Source organism: Caretta caretta, chromosome 4, assembly GCF_965140235.1.
Source record: "Caretta caretta isolate rCarCar2 chromosome 4, rCarCar1.hap1, whole genome shotgun sequence".
Classification (NCBI taxonomy): Eukaryota; Metazoa; Chordata; order Testudines; family Cheloniidae; genus Caretta; species Caretta caretta.
This window is the reverse complement of record NC_134209.1, coordinates 140,016,174-140,037,912: the sequence shown is the minus strand read 5'-3', so window position 1 is coordinate 140,037,912 and position 21,739 is coordinate 140,016,174. Positions and strand designations below refer to the sequence as shown.

General features: G+C 41.4%; 1 protein-coding gene across 4 annotated transcripts in view; it reads left to right on the top strand.

The window, feature by feature from the left end:
• Window positions 1-3,039: 3,039 nt before the first annotated feature.
• Window positions 3,040-21,739, top strand: part of KRCC1 (lysine rich coiled-coil 1) — a 50,292-nt gene continuing 31,592 nt past the window's right edge. For all 4 annotated transcript variants that reach the window (XR_007356542.2, XR_007356540.2, XR_007356541.2 and 1 more), the window contains exon 1: window positions 3,040-3,203. Coding sequence is in view for 1 of the 4 variants with exons in the window: in XM_048849207.2 (XP_048705164.2) it covers window positions 3,059-3,203 (145 nt within the window). In the remaining 3 variants the exon portion in view is untranslated. The remainder of the gene's footprint in view (window positions 3,204-21,739) is intronic.

Sequence of the window (21,739 nt, the reverse complement as noted above, 5' to 3'; positions counted from 1 at the left end):
AACACAATAGTCCACACAGAGTCTTAGGGAGCCATCTTTCTTTTTTACAGGGGATGTAGCCTCATGGATGTAGTCCTTAAGGGTGGCTCATTTGGGTTCTGATACGGAATATATTCCGCCAAACAGAATTGTTGCCCAGACTGTAAGTTGATCAGGCAGTCATATTCCCAGTGAGGGGACAGTGTGTCCATGTTTCACCTTTTGAATACATCTGAAAACTCTTGGTATTTTGTTGGGGGTGTGATAGCTGACCCTAGTAGCAAGGAGGCCTGCTCTGTTGCCCAGGCATTTCTCCCTATTTCCAAAGCCTGGGCAAGGCTACTGTGACTATATTTCCAAATTATACGCATAAAGCATATAAAATAGAAGAAAAGGGTAAAAGAGGAAGTGACTTCTAGAGTTGGAATTCCAGTTCTGTGGGAAATTCTAACATTTCGAAAATGATTTTGTTCCACTTCAAACTGATCTCCTCAAAACTGTGGTCTTTTTCCACTCCTGCCTCTGATGCTCGGGACCTCTCACCCTCAACACAGTGTGTACTAGAGTGTTTGTGCCACCACTTGTGGCACCATTTCCTTGGTCACGGAAAGTAAACAGCAGTCTGTTAGCCTTTTTGGGTCCTCAGATAGCAAGCATGAATTCTGAATAGCTTTAGAAAGATCTGCTCTTGAGTTTGTGGGAGCAGCGAGATTTCTCTGCTGCTCATCAGAGGTTGCACAAGTTTACCACTCAGTGAACTTGTAGGCCATGATACTGTAGTACCACAATATATAATTAAAATTCCAATATTAATAATAAGATACCTATGTAAGATTCAGCTTTTCTGAAGCTTCAGATAGCTCTGACCTTATACCTGGGAAATTGTTTCCCATTCCAAAATGAAATGAAAGCAAACATTTCATATTTCCAGTGGAAAACAAATAAAAAAAAATCATTTCAGGTTGATTGAAACATTTTGCTTTGATAAAATCAAAATGTTTCATTCCAATTTCAACTTTTTCATTTTATATTACATACTATAATTTTTTTTACAAATTGACACAAAAAGTTATTTTGAAATGGAAAATCAGAAAACATTCCATTACAAAAAGGTTGAAATGAAAGATTTGAAATGCTTTATTTCAGTTTTTCTTTCTAAATGAACTTTTGGCAAAATCAACATGTTTCCATTGAAACATTTTGCTTTCAACTAACTGGCATGTTCTGATGGAAAATTTCCTCCATCTCTTGCCCTTATAACAATAAAACAAATAGCACTATCTGCTGTCCATAATTTCATGAACTACATGCTAGTAGCTCACCAACATAACAGCTGAATCCTCAATGTTTAAGTGGCTCATAGAATTTATAATTAACTTATAATTAATTATGGAATTTGATTCTCTAATTATGAGCGAACAAATGGCAAAGAATAATCTCAGGGGCCTCATTACAACAGCCCTGAAACTCTTTGAATCTCACAGAGGCAACATGTCCTAGAGCAGGGGTTCTCAAAATGATGGTCGTGACTCTTATTCCGTCATCAGCCTCCACCCCCAATCCCCACTTTGCCTCCAGCTTTTATAATAGTGTTAAAAATTTTAAAATGTGTTTTTAATTTATAGGAAGAAAAGGAGTACTTGTGGCACCTTAGAGACTAACCAATTTATTTGAGCATGAGCTTTCGTGAGCTACAGCTCACTTCATCAGATGTTTACCGTGGAAACTGCAGCAGACTTTATATACACACAGAGAATATGAAACAATACCTCCTCCCACCCCACTGTCCTGCTGGTAATAGCTTATCTAAAGTGATCAACAGGTGGGCTATTACCAGCAGGACAGTGGGGTGGGAGGAGGTATTGTTTCATATTCTCTGTGTGTATATAAAGTCTGCTGCAGTTTCCACGGTAAACATCTGATGAAGTGAGCTGTAGCTCACGAAAGCTCATGCTCAAATAAATTGGTTAGTCTCTAAGGTGCCACAAGTACTCCTTTTCTTATTGCGAATACAGACTAACACGGCTGTTCCTCTGAAACCTTTTAATTTATAGGGAGGGTTTACCCTTAGGGGTTTGCTGTCTGAAAGAGGTCACCAACGCAAAAGTTTGACAACCACTGTCCTAGAGGAAAGCGGACAGGCTGGGAGTGAGGAATCCAAATCCGTATCCTGGTCCACATTTGAGGCTGATCACCTATCTCTGTCAGGAACCCAGCCAAAACCCTTGACCTTTGTAGTGTTCAAAATCCAGACCCAAGCATAGGTCTCCATTTTGTAGGTCAGACCCATCTCTCGTACAGACCTCACCTTAAATATAATTTAATCTGAAGCCATTTTTAATTTCCTTCATCTTCCAGAATCCTCACTGCCGGACGGGCCTGATGGCCTGTTTCAGTCAGCGGCAGTGCAACCCGGCATGCCGGTGGCACTCGTGATATTTGCGCACTTGGGGTTTGCAATACTGCAGCTCTGGCATGCACCCATCTATCAAGAGGCAAGTTGGATGGAGAGTCCTGGGGGCCCTCCATGTCACCAAGAGACCACCAAAGACCTCACAGAGCAGCCCGAGGCCACCTGTGATGCCCTGAGGCAGACCCCAGAGCTCCACAGCACGGTCTGCAACCACCACTCTCCCGTCTGCCAGCAGGGGCTGGGGGGACCCAGAGCGTGAGCTTGAGCCCAGTGGCCCGCAGGATGGCGCCGCTGCCTGGCACGCTGGGGCCTGCCGGCCCTGGGGCCAGGGTGCAGCCGCAGACGGGCTATTACGGCATGGCACCTGTAACTGCCATGTGCTCCAGGATTTAAGGAGGACCAGCCCTTTGAAGGGGACAGGGCGCTGGTTCAGGTGGCCTGGTCCCCCTTAAGGGGGCGGGGCGGGGCTGAGCGCTGGTCCAGGTGGCCCAGGCTCCCCTGGAGGGGCCCAGGCTCTGTTGAGGCGGGCGGATCCGGCTCCCGTTAAGCGGGCCGGGCGCGGGCGGAGGTTCGTTTTTTAAGGTGGCCTGGCGGGGAAGCCGCGCGAGCTCGAGGCCCCGCCCGCCGGCGGGTCTCTGGGCTTGGCGCAGGCGCGCTCGCTGTAAGATGGCCGGGCGGGGCGCCGCCATCCCTGCGCAGCTAGAGGGGAGCGCCCGCCCCACGGGCTCCCCCATGGCGGCGGCCCCCGTGGGGGGGGAGGCGGGGGGGAGGGACGGGGCCCCGCGCCCCGTGCCCAGTGTCCAGAGAGAAGGTGAGTGAGTGAGTGAGGGGCCGGGCGGGCGCCCCTCCCCCGCTCCCCACAGGGCGGGGCCGGAGCCTGGCGGGGAGCAGCCGGGCTAGGCAGAGCGGGGACGGGGAGCCGGGCCCGGGGCTGAGGCGTGGTGGGGCCCGGACGTGAGAAAGGGAGAGGGGGCGGGGTGTGGGGTTCACGGGGGGGCTGCACTGGGAGGGGGAAGAGGAGACGGGGAAGGGGCTCACTGGGAAGAGGGTGAGGAGGAAAGAGGGAGTGGGCGGCTGCAGGGGACCTGGGGGGGGCTGCACTGGGGGAAGGAAGAGGAGACGGGGGGGGCTCACTGGGGAGGGGGTGGGGGGGCCGCAGGGGAGCTGGGGGGGGCTACACTTGGGGCAGTCTATGGGGCTGACGCTCCTGGATCCTGCAGTAATACCAGGAATAAGAGGAGTAATAATGAAGTGGTGGGGGTGCTGGGCTAGGGAAGGAGCTGGCAGAGGGCAGGGGAAAGGAGGAGGGATCAACACCCCTGCCCCAGCCTCCCCTTGAACATAAGAACAGCCGGACAGGGTCCCACCAATGGTCTCTCTGGCCGTCTTCTGACAGCGGCTGGTTCCAGAGGCTTCAGAGGGAGTGAACCGAACCTGGCAGTGTACAGTGATCTGTCGTCCCCTATTGTCCACCCGGAGGCTAGGGACACCCAGCGTATGGGGTTGTGTCCCTCGGACCATCTTAGCTAAAACCCATTCGTGGACCCATCTTCCATCAACTTATCTCAATCTTTTTTTTTTTTAATCCAGTTATAGTTCTGGCCTTCACAACATGCTGTGGTGATGAGTTCCACAGGTTCGCTGTGTGTTTTCTGAAGAAGTACTTCCTTATATTTGTTTTAAACGGGCTGCCTGTTAACTTGTGTTATGTGAAGGGGTAAATAACACTTCCCTATTCACTTTCTCCACACCGGTCATGATTTTTATAGACCGCTATCATGTCCTCCCTTTAGTAGTCTCTTTTCTAAGCTGAACAGTCCCAGTCTTTTTAACCTCTCATATGGATGCTGTTCCATACCCCTCATCATTTTTGTTGCCCTCCTCTGTACTTCTTCCAATTCTAATATATCTCTTTTGAGATGGGATGACCAGAACGGCATGTAGTATTCAAAGTGTGGGCATAGCATGCATTTATTTAGTGGCATTATGATACATTGAACAGATGTTTTCAGACAACTATCTACAGTGACTCCAAGATCTCTTTTGTGAGTGGTAATAGCTAATTTACACCCATCATTTTGTAAGGATAGTTGGGGTTATGTTTTCTAATGTGCATTACTTTGCATTCATCAACATTGATTTTCATCTGCCATTTTGTTGTCCAGTCACCCAGTTTAGTGAGATCCTTTTGTAACTCTTCAGTCTGTTTTGGACTCACCATCTTGAATAATTTTGTATCATGTGCAGAGTTTGCCACATCACTGTTTACCCCTTTTGCTGGATCATTTATGGATACATTCAAGAGCACTGGTCCCAATACAGATCCTTGGAGGACCCCACTATTTACTCTCTCCACTGTGAAAACTGACTATTGTTATCCTTTGTTTCCTATCTTTTAACCAGTTACTGATCCATGAGAGGAGCTTCCCTCTTATCCCATAACTATTTATTTTGCTTAAGAATCTTGTGAGCAGCCCTGTCAAAAGTTTTCTTAATGTCCAAGTATACTATATGCACTAGCTAACCCTTGTCCACTTGTTTGTTGACACCCATTATGAGAGGCATAATTTCCCTTTATAAAAGTTGTATTGACTCTTTCCCAACATATTGTGTTCATCTGTGTGTCTGATAATTCTGTTCTTTACTGTAGTTTCAACCAATTTGCCTGGTATTGAAATTAGGCTTACTGGCCTGTAATTGCCAGGATCACCTCTGCAGTCTTTTTTTTTTAAATCAACATCACATTTGTATCCATTAGTCATCTAATACAGAGGCTGATTTAAGCAGTGTTACGTGCTGCAGTTAGTGGTTCTGCAGTTTCATATTTGAGTTCCTTCAGAACTCTTGAGTGAATCCCATCTGATTCTGGTGACTTATTACTGTTTAATTTACCAGTTTGTTCCAACACCTACTCTATTGATCTCTCAATCTGGGACAATTAATCAGATTTGTCACCTAAAATGAATGTCTCAGGTGTGGGAATCTCCCTCACATCCTCTGCAGTGAAGACCCATGCAAAGAACTCATTTGACTTGTCTTGTCCACAACAGCCTTGTCTTCCTGGAGGGCTCCTTCAGCACCTTGATTGTCCAGTGACCCCACTGATTGACAGGCTTCCTGCTTCTGATGTACTTTGCAAAAAAAAAAAAAAAAAAAAGTTGCTGTTAGTTTTTGGGTTGGGAGAGGGGCGGGGTGGAAAGGGAGAGGGAAGGTAGGGAGTGTTGTGGGAAGGAAGAGGTGGCTGGGGGTGGGAGGTGTTGGGAGCGGTAGTGGGAGAGGCTGGTGGGCAGTGTTAAAGGGAAGGTGTAGGGGTTGGAGGGAGGAAGAGGCTGGTTGGGGATGGGTGTTAGAGGGGACACGGGATAGCCATGGGAGTAGTAGCTGGAACTACTAAGCAGAGGCTGAAGGGCTGGGGGCTCTCAGACTCTCCTGTGGGGAGACAGTAACTACACCTAACAATGGTATACCAGGCCTCTTGGGCTGCGAGAATTTAAATGAGGGAGATTTCAGAAAATAATGCGTGAGATTTTAAATCTCAGTGAAACATGCACAGCAAAACCCTGTGTCACAGGAGAGAGAAATTTCAAACACCGCCTTGAAATCCATTCCTTTTAACCTGGGTGTCTCCCTCCCTCCCACGTGCGCAAGTCTTGGCAACGGGTGTGCTTTTTGGCTCTGGAGCATAGCGAACCTGTAGTGCAGCTAGTGTGTATGTAAATATATACCCTGTCAGGCCTGCCAAGTCTCATTCATTGGGGTAAGGGTGACTCTCTTCTCTGTGATGCATTTTAAGCCAGAGTTTGAAGTCTCCCTTTTGTGAGGCTGGATTTTGCTGTATGTTTCAGTGAGACATTTAAAATCTCACTCATTCAAATTCTCACAGTTCGAGACTCATATCTATATTTTATATACTTTTTGGTGATGCCTAATCTGTCTTGCAGTGAGATCTACATACTGATCCTGATGCACCCTGTGCATTTGCCTCCCTGTAGACAATTTTCCCATACATGCTATGATATCCATTGCCACACATGGGGGTGAAAAAAAATCTTACTAAGATTAAGAAAATGGCAGGAATGTGGCAGTGCAGTTCCCCCTGTGAAATAAAATGTTTTCCACCCTGACAGTGTCTAAAAGCAAGTAGCATTAAAAACCTAAGGGAGAAACTAATAACAAACAAGATGTGAACAGGAGGCTGACTTGCATATGTTTTGCTGTAAGTGGAAAGATGCTGTCCTTTCTTGAAGCAGCACTGAAGAACAGGTATGCTATGGAAAGAGATCCAAATTACTTGACCTTGAGTTCTTAAAAATGACAGAAGGGAGACTACGTACCAGGTGTAGAGAGTTAGTGACATGCGCTGCTTGACGGTCCTAAATCTTCTGGAATTTTCTTTAAATCTCAACAACAAATATGAACCAAATTTTATACATCAGACCTGTGATGTTGTGGTTGTGGCTCAGGGTGAAAACAGTAAGTGTAAAAAAAAAAAAAAATCTTCACCTCCTCTTATCATGTGATCGTGGAGAGAGTCTCCTGTAGAGAGCATCATGTGTGGTAAAATGTAGCTAATCACACATAACTTACTACCTCATCTTGCCAGAAGTTCAGTAGCAGAGATAGTAAATAAGCCTGCCATCTTAGAATTCATTTACGTATTTATCTACAAAATACTTGGTAGGACACTGAGTACTACAAATTAAAATGGAATTAAGTTAGTGGTCTATAATTGTTTTATTATTTCTGAAACTTGTATTTGTGATTAAATTAACAACGGATCACCCCATTGCTAGTGCAAATTAGTACAGGTCTGCTGCAATGATGAACAGAAATAATAGTGACAAAATGATTCCTTATGAGTAACAGAACTGCTTAAAGTATGGGTGGTAAACTGACACTAAGCCTTTTTTAACAATCAAATTCTTGAAGATGAAGTAAGTTTGGGAAAAGTGGTACAAAGTCTTGTTTTCTCACATTTTTAGATTTTTTGGTAACCACACAACTTCAATTGAAACTTGGCATTTTATAAACTCATTAACACCAAAGCTCTCAGGGTGAAACTGTGTATTGAAGGTAGTTCTCATTTGCAATAGCCTTCTGCTCCAGCTACTATAAGAAGTATTTTTAAATTGCTAGCGGTTACTTCTCTGGTGAAAGAGAACTCATTCATATGAACTAGGGAGTAGAGTGTTTAAGGGCCCTCAATTCACTAATGTCCCATTAAGATGTTAATTTTGCAAACAATACATTCTCACACCATTAAAATATCTCCGTTAGCTGGTAACAATAAGAACTAGATTCATGACATACATAACTATCTGTTCTTGTCAGCATATATAGTAGAGGCTGCTAGTTATGTGTTTGGACATGAACTAGCCTGAAGGGCGAATGTTAATAGTAGAGCTGTGAAGCGATGAAAAAAATCATACAGTTAAACAATAATAGAATACCATTTATTTCAATAGTTTTGGATGTTTTCTACATGTTCAAATATATTTTAATTAACACAATACAAAGTGTACAGTGTTCACTTTATATTTTTGATTACAAATATTTGCACTGTAAAAAAACAAAAGAAATAGTGTATTTCAATTCACCTAATGCAAGTACTATAGTGCAGTCTCTTTACCATGAAAGTTGAACTTACAAATATAGAATTATATACAAAAAACTGCATTCAAAAATAAAACAGTGTAAAATTTTACAGCCTGCAAGTCCACTCTGTCCTACTTCTTCAGCCAATCACTCAGACAAACAAGTTTGTCTACTTTTGCAGGAGATAATGCTGCTTGCTTCTTGTTTACAATGTCCCCTGAAAGTGAGAACAGGCGTTCGCATGGCACCGTTGTAGCCGGCATTGCAAGAGATTTACATGCCACATGCACTAAAAGAGTCATATGTCCCTTCATGCTTCAACCACCATTCCAGGGGACATTTGTCCATGCTGATGACGGGATCTGCTCAATAACAATCGAAAGCAATGTGGACCAACGCATGTTCATTTTAATTATCTGAGTCAGATACCACCAGCATAAGGTTAATTTTCTTTTTTGGTGGTTTGGGTTCTGTATTTTCCACATCAGAGTGTTGCTCTTTTAAGACTTCTGAAAGCATGCTCCACACCTTGTCCCTCTCAGATTTTGGAAGACACTTAGGATTCTTAAACCTTGGATCGAAAGCTATAGCTATCTTTAGAAATCTCACATTGGTACCTTCTTTGTGTTTTATCAAATCTGCAGTGAAATTGTTCTTAAAATGAACAACATGTGCCAAGACTGCTATAACATAAAATATATGGCAGAATGCAGGTAAAACAGAGCAGAGCACATACAATTCTCCCCCAAGGAGTTCAATCACAAATTTAATAAACGCATTATTTTTTTAATAAGCATCATCAACATGGAAGCATGTCCTCTGGATGGTGGCTGAAGCATGAAGGGGCATACAAATGTTTAGCATATCTGGCACATAAATACCTTGCAATGCCGGCTACAAAAGTGCCATGCAAATGCCTGTTATCACTTTCTAGTGACATTGTAAATAAGAAGAGGGCAGCATTATCGCCTGTAAATGTAAACAAACTTGTTTCTTAGCGATTGGCTGAACAAGAAGTAGGACTGAGTGGACTTGTAGGCTCTGAAGTTTTACACTGTATTGGTTTTTTTGAGTGCAGTTGTGTAACAAAAATCTACATTTCTAAATTGCACTTTCACGACAGAGATTGCACTACAGTACTTGTGTGAGGTGAATTGAAAAATACTAATTTGTTGTTTTCACAGTGCAAATATTTAGAATAAAAAATAATATACACTTTGATTGCAATTACAACACAATACATTATATATGAAAATGTAGAAAAATCCAAAATATTTAATAAATTTCAATTGGTATTCTATTGCTTATCAGTGCAATTAAAACTGAGATTAATCGTGATTAATTTTTTTAATCACAATTTTTTTGAGTTAATTGCATGAGTTAACTGTGATTAATTGACAGCCCTAATTAATAGCTATGTCAAAGTAAATGTATACAACTGTATGTATGAATGTCACTTGTGATGACACAATTTATTTGTATAGGAAAAGGGTTCTTCGTGTGTATTTTATTTATTTATTTTTAAATTAACAGCAGTTGTTAGCTTTGGGGACCTATTCTGGCATCTGTTCTTGCACAGCCTAAGCCTGAGGTCTTTCATGGCATTTTAAGGTTCCAGACCATACTGTTAGTTGCTAATTAAACAAAACATAATGAACTCTAAACAGCTTACCTTTTCTGGGATCACAACCATGACCCCTGTACAGAGAGAGAATGTGTGACTTACGTCAGTATATTAATGTCTTTTCTCTGAACAATTCATCTCCCCTCCTTCCACCAAAACATGTAATGGGCATAAAATGAGAGCTATTACGCAGTGTTTTACAAGCCAGTCTTCAAGGAGCACTGAGTATAATGCTAGTGAATACAATATCAATCATCTTACAGGAATTCTTACATGCCAGAAGAGCAGAAAACTATCTAACAACATGCACATTGACTTTCATCTTTGTTAAATGTTTGATATGAACAGGAGATACTCCATGTTTGTTTTTCTAGTATTGTCATACCTTCTTAGGATATGAGAACCACAAAGCAAAATGGTTCTGCCATCCAAAGAAAATAAAGTGACACTTTCAGCAAGAGAAGTAACATGGTCTATTATCCTGCAATTTTTTAAACACTGATCTGTGCTGTTGATTCTTTAAACCTGTTTTGGGCAGCCTCATGTGCAATGCTAGGATATAACATTTAGAGTTCAATGTTCCTTTAAGAAGTTAATTTTTGCTGGGATGAACCATGCTATATGTCCCATTTACCAGAAACTGCATAAATATTTGCTAGGCAGATGTCCAAGAGACTTTGTATGATTCCTGTGATCCTGAGCAGTGTGTTACAGTGGAAGTGGCTAGAAGCTGACAAGACCTAGAAATTTCATTGCTGTGCCAACTTCAAAAAAAAAAAAAATCTTGTTCATTTCAATTTGCTTCAGCTGTAATGCACTGATCAAGATGTCATTGGTTTCATAGAATATAATGAGCAGAGCTCACTGTGACTTGGAACAGTGTGCACAAGAGCTAGAGAAATGGAAACAAAAGAACATGGATTGAAATGATGAGACTAAGGAAAATAGAGGAAGAGAAATGGAAACTGCAGTGTCAATCAGAATAACTTTGTGGGTAAGAGTAGACTACTTCATTTTGTGGGCTTTCATCTTAATTTTCTTTAAAATCCAATATTGAACTTTTTGTGTCTAAGTTGTGCATCACTTACAAACATTTCAAAGGTGGGTATGGAGGAGAAGAGGCTTATTGATGCACACCCTGTCTAGGACAAGTCTTGCCAAAAGCCTGTCCTTTATATGTTAAGTCAAGTATAATACCTTTTCACTGCTCTGTGTATTAAGTGAACAGGTCTTAGGCCCACCTTCAGCCACGAGTTATAACAGGGTTTGTGCAGTCAAGACCAAACCATGTTATGATCTAGGTTGGCCAGCACCAATTCTAACAATCCCCACTGAACTCTTGTTTTATCAGTATATAGCGGATTTTAGGCCCTTAACCTGCAAATGCTTATACTTAACTTGTACATGTAGTCCCATTAAAGTCAACGAAACTATGCCTAGGAGTCAAGTTAAGCACATGCAAAAGTGTTTGCAGGATTGGGCCTAATTTTGTGCAGCATCCTATCTACACAACTACCACAAAAGATTTCTCTGTGGTTCACTTTGAAAATATAGAATGGGATTTTTCAGAAGCACTCTGCATTGGCCTAAGTCTGCTCCTATTGAAGTCAACTGAATCTTTACCATTGACTTCAGTGGAAGCAGACAGGCCAGTGCTGAGGTCTGTTGAAACTCTCAGCTGAATTATCTCATAGCTTTGAAAATGAAGGCAACTTACTGAAATTTCAAGTATAGCCATTTCAGTTTTATACTATGCTTTTCCAAGCGACAAAGTACAGTTGTAACATTCCACTTTTTTATAATCTCTTGGGTTTTGACAAACTTCCACTGACTACATTATTTAAGAAAACTGAAATATATTAACAGTTTCAGATTTTTCCTCATGGGGGCACATCCTTTCATCAGCCAGCTGCTGAAGCCCACATCTGTCTAGTTCTGATTTGTCTTGTCTGTGTTTTCTTTTGTCTTGTCACAGTTTTCTCTTTGACTCCACACTTGAGCTTGCAGCCATCTTTCAAATTGGTCACCAGAATGAGACCTTAAAAATTGAGGTCCTCTCTGCTCTCCATGGTTTACAAATAAATAAAATAAACCTTTGGCATTTTTCACATGAATAGGGCATTTGTCCTGATGTGCCTTTAAGAGTTCCCTTTTAACCAGCTGTGCTGTGGCTTGTGTGTATGTTTGGCTGCTCCATTGCATCCCAGTGGTGGCGGTATTTCTGTAGTGTTGTATGCCTGTAGTTTGGAATGAAAGGTGTTAAGAAAACATAATTTGATTTTTCTAGCACTTCTAGTGAATGTGTTTTTATGTATGGCTGTGATTGCTTTCCCTTCTGCCTCCCCAAAAACAATTAGCAAGAAAGAGACTGCTTGCCAAAGAGTTTGTTTTCCAGTATTTTCTACAATAGCACCTCTGCCTTTCGTTCTTGCAGTTACTATGAGGCTGCAAACAGAAAATCCTTTAAAAATGCTTGTGAAATAAGAAAATCACTTTTGGGGTCAACATCTGCTCTATATATTTGTTGAAGTCAATGTGTATATATGTTAATGTTGTGTTCCTGACTTTTAATGCTATACCTGTCTCCGTGGTATTTGAGGGAAGAATTTGATGGTATCGTGTTTTATTGGTGCCTTCAAACTGAAACCCCATTGCCCCCTCCTTCCCAAGGGCTGTATTTGGCCCAGGATTTTTCTTTGCACTCTTCTAGATTTCTGTACTCTTGCAAGTTATCCTTGAGAATCAGGGAAGAAGAGCTGTTAGAAATAGTGAGGTTGAGCACACTTCCTTTTCCTTAAAAGAAAAGGAGTACTTGTGGCACCTTAGAGACTAACACATTTATTTGAGCATAAGCTTTCGTGAGCTACAGCTCACTTCATCGGATGCATGCAGTAGAAAATACAGTAGGGGGATATTATATACACAGAGAACATGAAACAATGGGTGTTACCATACACACTGTAACGAGAGGGATCAGGTAAGGTGAGCTATTGCCAGCAGGACAGAAAAAAAACCTTTTGTAGTGATAATCAAGGTGGGCCTTTTCCTTGACCCGCTGATCAAAAAGCATCTGCATAAAACTATAGCATGTCTACAATATCACTTTTCTAATGTTTTAACAACATACTCTCCTACCACCTTTAATCTTACACTTCTTAGAGGTTGAAGACTGAGGGCAGGTCTACACTACCGCGGGGATCAATGCTCAGATCGATCCACTGGCGGTCGTTTTAGCGGGTCTAGTAAAGACCTGCCAAATTGACCCCTGTATTCTACCCTTGACGAGAAGAGTAAGGTAAGTCGATGGGAGATTTTTCTCCCTTCGACCCCCCCACGGTGTAGACCCTGTGGTAACTTGACCTAAGGTAAGACGACTCCCGCTACGTTATTCACATAGCTGGAGTTGTGTAGCGTAGGTCAGCTTACCGCAGTAGTGTAGACATAGCCTGAAGGGAGTGGAAATAGACTGTGTGCAAAGAGAAATTTTAAAATCATCTTGAAAATGCTTATTAAATGACACAATCAGAACTTTCATGGGGATCACCAAAAGTTTTCTCTAAATTTTAACCTCCAGTATCTGTCCCTACACTTTTGTAAGGACAAAGTTAAGAGAAAATGTCTGAGAACTTCTAGCATGTAGCAAAAATAAATTAGTACAGTAATATTTCATAAAGTGCTTTAATTGCTGTATCAAAGCACTGTGCCAAAGGAGGAACAGACAAATAGTTACAAAGCTAAAACAAATGCAGCAAAGCATGCTCCTACAGTGGGGTAGCTAAGAACAGAGTGTCAGGAATTGAATCCTTGTCTCTTAATTCTGTTGCAGACTTAGTGTGCAGCAATAGACTACTCAACTGGGTCCAAACTTTCAAAACTGTCCATTTGGTTTTTTGGGGGGGAAGTGGTGGAGATGCCCAATTTAAGCTTCCCTGGTCCTGATTTTAGAAGATGGTGAGGACCTCCAGCTTCCATTGTTTTCTAAAATGTCTAAATTTGGACAATGGAAAATGGAGGCACCTAAAATTACTCTGCTCATGAAAATGTGGGCCTTAACATCTCCTCACCTCTTACCCTCCCTGTATGATACAGGTGGTGATAAAGCTAAATCAAAAAGCATTGGGAGTTCTGTAGATGAAAAGCAGTATATAAATGCTGAGTCTATGAGTACATTAGTGTGAATTCCTCTTCTTCTGGATGTTGCATTCCCACCGTCATTGAGTGTCTCCATTCTGGTACTAATTGATGTTCTCCATTATGATTCCACGACGTCTCATCACTAGTAGTTGTCAGATTACTTTTTAATCCACTTCATATTAACCTTTAGAGTCTTCTGCACTGTTTCTAAATGCCCTCAAAGAGCTACAGTCAAGTGGCTTAAGCTGCCTTTAAATTGTTATAATTTACTAGGTTCTACACCAAAGCTGCTTTGTATTGCCAGTTTTGGCTGTTGAGCAGTTAACATACAGGACTCCTGCACTGCTCATGTTGAATCTACTGGGTGCAGTTTAAGAACATGAATAAAAATAGAACAAGGAAGTAAATTAAATGGTTATTTCAAGCAGTCATAACAGGATATTTGCTTAGTTGGACAAAGACGTTTATTTTAAAACTTAAGAATGCTATTTTCAGACAGTGGAAAAGTAAAAACAAATTTAAATGATAAAAATGTGTCGATTATGGCCTTATAAAGAGGCACCGGTGATATTTGTACTTGGTATTACAATCAGATAGAAAATTTCTTCTTTTTTTAACTGATCATTTTGAAAAATTAAGACACTTCTTATGGAGGTTCCCCCAAAAAGTGTTGTTTGCTCTGCTGGCTGACCGTCTGCCATTAACTAGTGTACCTCATTGATCGCCCTGGGCACAGTGCTGCTGGTGTATGTACAAGAGCTACTGCTCCCAAGAATGATTGGTTTATATGAGTATGTATCTGTTCAGGTACAATTGGGTCTCTCTTTTTCATCTGAATTTGTTTCTCACATGATGATTGATATGATATGAGTCAGCAGTGTGCCCTTGTTGCCAAGAAGGCCAATGGCATTTTGGGATGTATAAGTAGGGGCATAGCGAGCAGATCGAGGGACGTGATCGTTCCCCTCTATTCGACATTGGTGAGGCCTCATCTGGAGTACTGTGTCCAGTTTTGGGCCCCACACTACAAGAAGGATGTGGAAAAATTGGAGAGAGTCCAGCGAAGGGCAACAAAAATGATTAGGGGTCTAGAACACATGACTTATGAGGAGAGGCAGAGGGAGCTGGGATTGTTTAGTCTGCAGAAGAGAAGAATGAGGGGGGATTTGATAGCTGCTTTCAACTACCTGAAAGGGGGTTCCAAAGAGGATGGCTCTAGACTGTTCTCAATGGTAGCAGATGACAGAACGAGGAGTAATGGTCTCAAGTTGCAGTGGGGGAGGTTTAGATTGGATATTAGGAAAAACTTTTTCAGTATGAGGGTGGTGAAACACTGGAATGCGTTACCTAGGGAGGTGGTAGAATCTCCTTCCTTAGAGGTTTTTAAGGTCAGGCTTGACAAAGCCCTGGCTGGGATGATTTAACTGGGAATTGGTCCTGCTTCGAGCAGGGGGTTGGACGAGATGACCTTCTGGGGTCTCTTCCAACCCTGATATTCTATGATTCTATGATTTGTTTGTGATACCACACTTAGCTGTGGTTAATAATTATACTACCGCAAACTAAGGATAATAGATTCAAGTGGTGAATAATAGATCGTTGCTTGCTGTGGAATGGGCTTTCTATAAAGATAAAATAAACATTAGGAGATGAATGGTTATTTAAAGACTTTCATAGTGAATGTCTTTTAATAAAGAACAATGCTTAGAATTTTGGCAAATAAATTAATTACATTTATGCTGGGTCTTTAATATGGTAAAGCATAAGGATAAGATAGCAATAAATATAGTAGAGCTTTCATATAGTCATATTTTTTTAAATCCAAGCTCATCTGGGATATGGATGTGCAGTCACCTTTATAAGGATCAGAGAACAATCACTGATGTAAGCATAGGTAAAGAGTTTAGGAAGCCTGTTTTTGCTGTAAAAGGAATCTTCAAAAAGCTTCCAAAATGCTTTAGTAATTAAGTTAATAAATTTTCAGCAGCTCTGTAATGATTATCAAAGCATAAGATTTGGCTCAGAGCAAATTTAGAATGTGAATACTTTGTGTCCCAGTCCTGGGTTCAGATTATTAGACTTACCTTCTGAGCCTAACTCAGAGAGAGAAGACCATAAATGCAAATAAAGGGAAACAATAGACTCCAAGGTAGTACAGAGAGGTTCTGCACCAGAGAGCAGAAGAGCACTGAATTAGGGGGTGGTGTTTTGTTCAATAGATACAAAGAGAATGTATCTTGATATTCTTTCAAGATTACAGTTCTTGGGAAGTGGTATTAAGAAGAAGAGTGTGTGTTTTTATTTTTTCCACATTGCTCACTTCTTTTCTTTGCAAACTCCAGCCTTGTAAATTTGCTTAATTTTACCTCAGCTGCCATTCATTATCAATTATCCCTAACTGTGCATCAAGTAAAAACTATATTGACTTTGTACCTTCTGTTCTGGGAATATCTCTTTGCTAGCGAAAACTCAGACTATTTTAATTGATTTTAAGGGATGTACTAAATAAGCAAATGATCTTGCTAAGCATATGACAAGTGCTGGACATATTTCCCTGTTTTAGAGATGTGGCCCACTGAGTTTAAAAGTTCCAGCATAGGATACTGATGAGGTTCAACAAGGACAAGTGCAGAGTCCTGCACTTAGAACAGAAGAATCCCATGCACTGCTACGCACTAGGAATCAAATGGCGGGGCAGCAGTCCTGCAGAAAAGGACCGAGAGGTTACAGTGGACGAGAAGCTGGATATGAGTCAACAGTGTGCCCTTGTTGCCAACAAGGCTAACGGCATTTTGGGCTGTATAAGTAGGGGCTTTGCCAGCAGATCGAGGGACGTGTTCATTCCCCCTCTATTCGACATTGGTGAGGCCTCATCTGGACTACTGTGTCCAATTTTGGGCCCCACATTACAAGAAGGATGTGGAAAAATTGGAAAGTGTCCAGCAGAGGGCAACAAAAATGATTGGAGGAGTGGAACACATGACTTATGAGGAGATGCTGAGGGAACTGGGATTGTTTAGTCTGCGGAAGAGAAGAATGAGGGGGGATTTGATAGCTGCTTTCAACTACTTGAAAGAGGGTTCCAAAGAGGATGGATCTAGACTGTTCTCAGTGGTAGCAGATGACAGAACAAGGAGTAATGGTCTCAAGTTGCAGTGGGGGAGGTTTAGGTTCGATATTAGGACAAACTTTTTCACTAGGAGGGTGGTGAAGCACTGGAATGCGTTACCTAGGGAGGTGGTGGAATCTCCTTCCTTAGACGTTTTTAAGGTCAGGCTTGACAAAGCCCTGGCTGGGATGGTTTAGTTGGGGATTGGTCCTGCTTTGAGCAGGGGGTTGGACTAGATGACCTCCTGCGATCCCTTCCAGCCCTGATAGTCTATGATACTCCTTGTTGATCCAAGTGGCCTTTGCTTGTGTCAAACTAGAGCATTGCATGATGGAACTTGTAGTCTCCACAGGCCACAGCCCATATTAAAGATGAGGATGGCTACAATCTGCTGTATTTCATGCCAATAAATCTGCCAGTGTGGTCATCATTTGTACATGAGACACTTCATTGCCAATAGCACATCCAGCACATTTTTAAAAAATCATCTGTAATTTTAAAAAAAAAGCTGTTTTTTAAAAGTATCAAATATATAAGGGCTCATGTGGATGCTCTCTGATCTTTCTGAAAAGTTTGGTTTTAGTCCATTTCCTAGCAGAGAAGTGTCCATCTTCTCACAACCAACAGGGAAGTCAAATAGGCATCTTTATGTGTAGGTCTCTAAACCAGCTGAGTTTCATCTCATGAGTTCTTAGTCTGGAAGAAATGGAGCTTTCAGTTCTTTCACTTATGTATTGACATTCTTGAGTTGTCAAGCAGTGCTAGTATGCAACAACTGGTATGTATATTTGAATTTGGAAGAGATTACAGAACACTTCTGATCTTCAAAACACTTACTCATTGGTTTTTAAGACGAAGGCATTTAATCAGTGAGAATGTTAAGATTTGGACTAAGAATAATGCAAGGAATTTGAGTTACATTCACTCCGAAAACTAGGATAATTATTTTCTCTTAGCATTCATCTGGTTGAAGATCTCAAAGAAATCTTTCAAATTAATATGAATTAGTCTGATATCACCCTCATGAGGTAGGTAACTATTTTCCTCATAGTACAGATGAGGAAACACATTTTTAAGCTTAAAGTGAGGCACCTAAATATAGTATGAATTTAGATAAAATTAGTTGCATTTGAAAAGCTTTGCCCAGATAAAGGTGATTCACCCAAGGTAACAAGTTTCAGAGTAGCAGCTATGTTAGTCTGTATCCACAAAAAGAAAAGGAGGACTTGTGGCACCTTAGAGACTAACAAATTTATTTGAGCATAAGCTTTTGTGAGCTACAGCTCACTTCATCGGATGCTCAAATAAATTTGTTAGTCTCTAAGGTGCCACAAGTCCTCCTTTTCTTTTTCCAAGGTAACAAGCGTATTGTGGAGCTTAGACTAGAACCAAGTTGTCCTGATGAAAGTCCTGTGGTTTAACCACAAGACAATTGTTTCTCCTTTTTAAATACAACTGAGTTCTGGTTTAATTTACCCTGTTGTGTCCTCTTTTGCATATGTATTGTATAGTATATCACACTCAGGTGTGAAATCTCTTGCTTTTATTCTGTTGTCACTAATGTGCAGAACAGCATTAACACACTAAAATTTCTGTTTAAACACTATCCACTAACATATACTGATGTTTATACACACATTCAGTAATCCATTATTAATACAGTTAGTAGTCACTGTAGTAATTTGGATGGTGTGATTGGTAATGAAATCTGGAGCATTTCACCTCCAGATCATAGTTCAAAATATGGTCAGAATGGACAAAAATCTCTTCAGTTGAGGACTGTTCAGAGGCCTGTGTGAAATGAGTTGTTTATGGTCCACAATTACTCTGGTCTCAGTACCAGGAGTTTACATTGTAACAGGTACTGTTTGTTAGCATTCTCAGCAGAGAGAAGTCACGCACTAAAGAGACCTAATAGTGACTCACAGCCCACGTGCCTAATGGTGGACCCTGTAACATAAAATGGCAGGACTGTATAGGGAAATTATAGTGTCTGTGTATCTTCTGCTGATCAATAGAGGACTCTGCTTTCCTGAGCTGCCTCTTTGGTATCTATCACAAGTGCTTAAAAGTTTTCAAAATGTAAACTGCCCATAGAATATATGCTTCAAAGCAGCATACTTTTACAGCTGGCCCCGGTAAGGTCCAGTTAAACTCGCTTCACTGCAAGCTTTGTCTTAGGAAGCACAGCAGGGTTTGGCCCAATGGGTTCTCCTTATTAATGCAGAGTTGCATTTTTCAGAGTAATAAATAACTGTCTTGCATGCCAAAATTCTGAGCCTGGGACTATATATTAATTGAGCCATGGCAGCACTGTGTTTCTCTGGAATCATCACAAGTACCACTGTGGCGTGTCAGCCTTTTAAGAGCACTTTCTTGCGCTTAGCGTTAAGATGTTCATATCTACCATTATTACACTATCGGTGCAAGTCTTTTCCCATAACTGATCATAAGAGGGAAAGGTGTTGTTATTGTCTGTGGGTGTTATGGCCAAATACAATGACCTGAATTGAAACCTGATTCACACGGATGCCTGGTAAACTTCAATAATAAGGGTGTAAAAAGGCAGTAAATATTTCTGGTGAATAGGCAATGTCTATAGTTATATCTACATTAGAAGCACAGCAATGTGTGTACTCAGGAACGTTGCTGTACATAAATGGCATGCAGGGCATGATGCCAAAGGCAGTGATCAATCAAGTAGTGCTGAGGTTCAGGATGTGATTAAATTGTCCTCATTCAGGAGTTCTAATACTTTTTCATAGCGTGGAGCACAGTCACATCTTAATAGGCTTTAGGAACATGAACGCTCCCATTCCCTGTCACCTAAACCACATCCTCTCCCATTTGCAATTGCACATCATCACTGTGGCAAGTACAGCAATTAATTATATGCATAAGTAGTGTTACAAAAATATTATGTGTAACTTAGTTGCCTTTAATGTGATGTAGCACCTGGAAACTATGGAGGAAGGTTAGCAATGTGCAGTTAGCCAGTTCTCTGGGGCCCATTGCCAAGTGGTCACTGTTGGAGGACAGCTGTTCTGTTCCTTCCCTTCTCCTATGGTTCTGTTTCTCTGCTGGGCCCATTTTTAAAGGGCTTTATTAATGTATCTGTTCTGTGGATTATTCAACAATAACAGGGAAATACAGAGCAGACTTTCAGTAATAATGAATTGTAACAAGCTGGCTCGATCCTGTGCTCCTGGATTGCTTGACTTCGCTGTCCCTACTCTTTGGGGTGGTGGGGTTGCGTGCTTTTCCCCTGCTATTTCCACCTTCTGGAACAGCTTTCTCACTGCTCTGCCTCTTCTGAATCCATCTCTAGATTCAGCTCTTTTCTCTGCTTTAGGGCCCCAACCCTCTGTAATAACTTATTTGGAGGACTTGGTGTTTGAATTTATAACATTTGATTAGTTTCCGCTGTTCTGCTGAAATGCACAAATATCCAACAATTAGTCTTTACATAATTGAACCAATACTTGGATATTTTTTCTTCCTGCGTGTGAATTTCAATTCTTTTGACACAGCTATATTCATTTTGATATATAAAATAATATGAGTGAGCACCCATCTAGTGCTTTAGATCTCCTTATGATGAATTCAAATGCATAACAGCAAAAGCAGTCACTAGATAGGTTTGGGCAATCTATCTAAATCTATTTGCATAAAGCAAGAGAATCAAAACTCTCAATTATTCCCTCATTTCTCCCACCAGCCACCACTTCCAGCAAAACGGGTAGATTCTGTAATTACTGCCCAATTGAAGTGTTCTATATCAACAGAACGGGTATGGCATGGCTAAGAGCAGGGAAGGCTTCCTTCCCCCTACTGCTCTGGGCTCTGAAACCCAGCAAAGTGGGTGGTCTCAGAGCCTGGGCTCCAGTACAAGCCCAAATGTCTACAATGCTATTTTTAGCCCAGTAGCACAAGCCCAAGTCCGTTGACCCAGACTCTGAATCTCGCTGCCGGTGGGAATGTAGACCCACAGTTACCTTATGCAATCTTGTGTTCTGTAACGGTCACCTTTGTCTTCATGCCCCTTCCATTGTGTTGTACACCGTGAGGTGTGTTTTAAACAGGAGAAAGGACTATTTCTTTTGTTTGTACAGTACCCTGCACAAAGAGGCTGTAATCTTGGTTGGTGTCACTAGGATTGCTGTAATACAAATCACACACTGGATTGTTAACTCTGCCTTTGTGTGTGCACATTTATTGAGGCAGTCAAAACTTTTTCTCAGGCATTAGCCAAAGAGGCTCATCTAAACATCTTTTCTGAAGCCCCTAAATACTGTCATTCTAACCTGACACTCCAGATCCTGTGACTTCTAGTGGCAATGGTGACTGATCTTACCAGCTGTAACTGCAGTGTCAGGAAATATTTGTTCAGCTACATATTCAGGAGTTACAGTGAAGTTATACAGATATACTTCTGATTCATTTGTGAAGGGACATTATTGGAGATAGGCTGAGTTCTGTAGTGACCAAATATAGTAAGCCCTGAAATCACAGGCAAGAATTATTGCTTTGTCTCCTAAGACTACTGCACAATATCACTAAGATCAGAACAAAATCAATGGTCTGTATTTCCCAAGGGTACTGAGGATAAATTGGTTAATGACCATGAGAATCTCCAAATCTACTCATTAAATATCACATATAAACACATGGAGTGAAATTCTAGCTCCATTGAAGTCAATGGCAAAACTCCCACTGATTTCAGCAGGGTCAGGATATCACCCTGGGATAGGAAGATGATGATTGGGAGAAACTTACCCTTCTTTATTTTGTTCCTTACTCCCAATATTTCTGATCATTAATATTTCCACTTCTATAGCACTTCCTTTGTGAGCATCTCAGTGGACTTTACAAAACACTGAGTCTC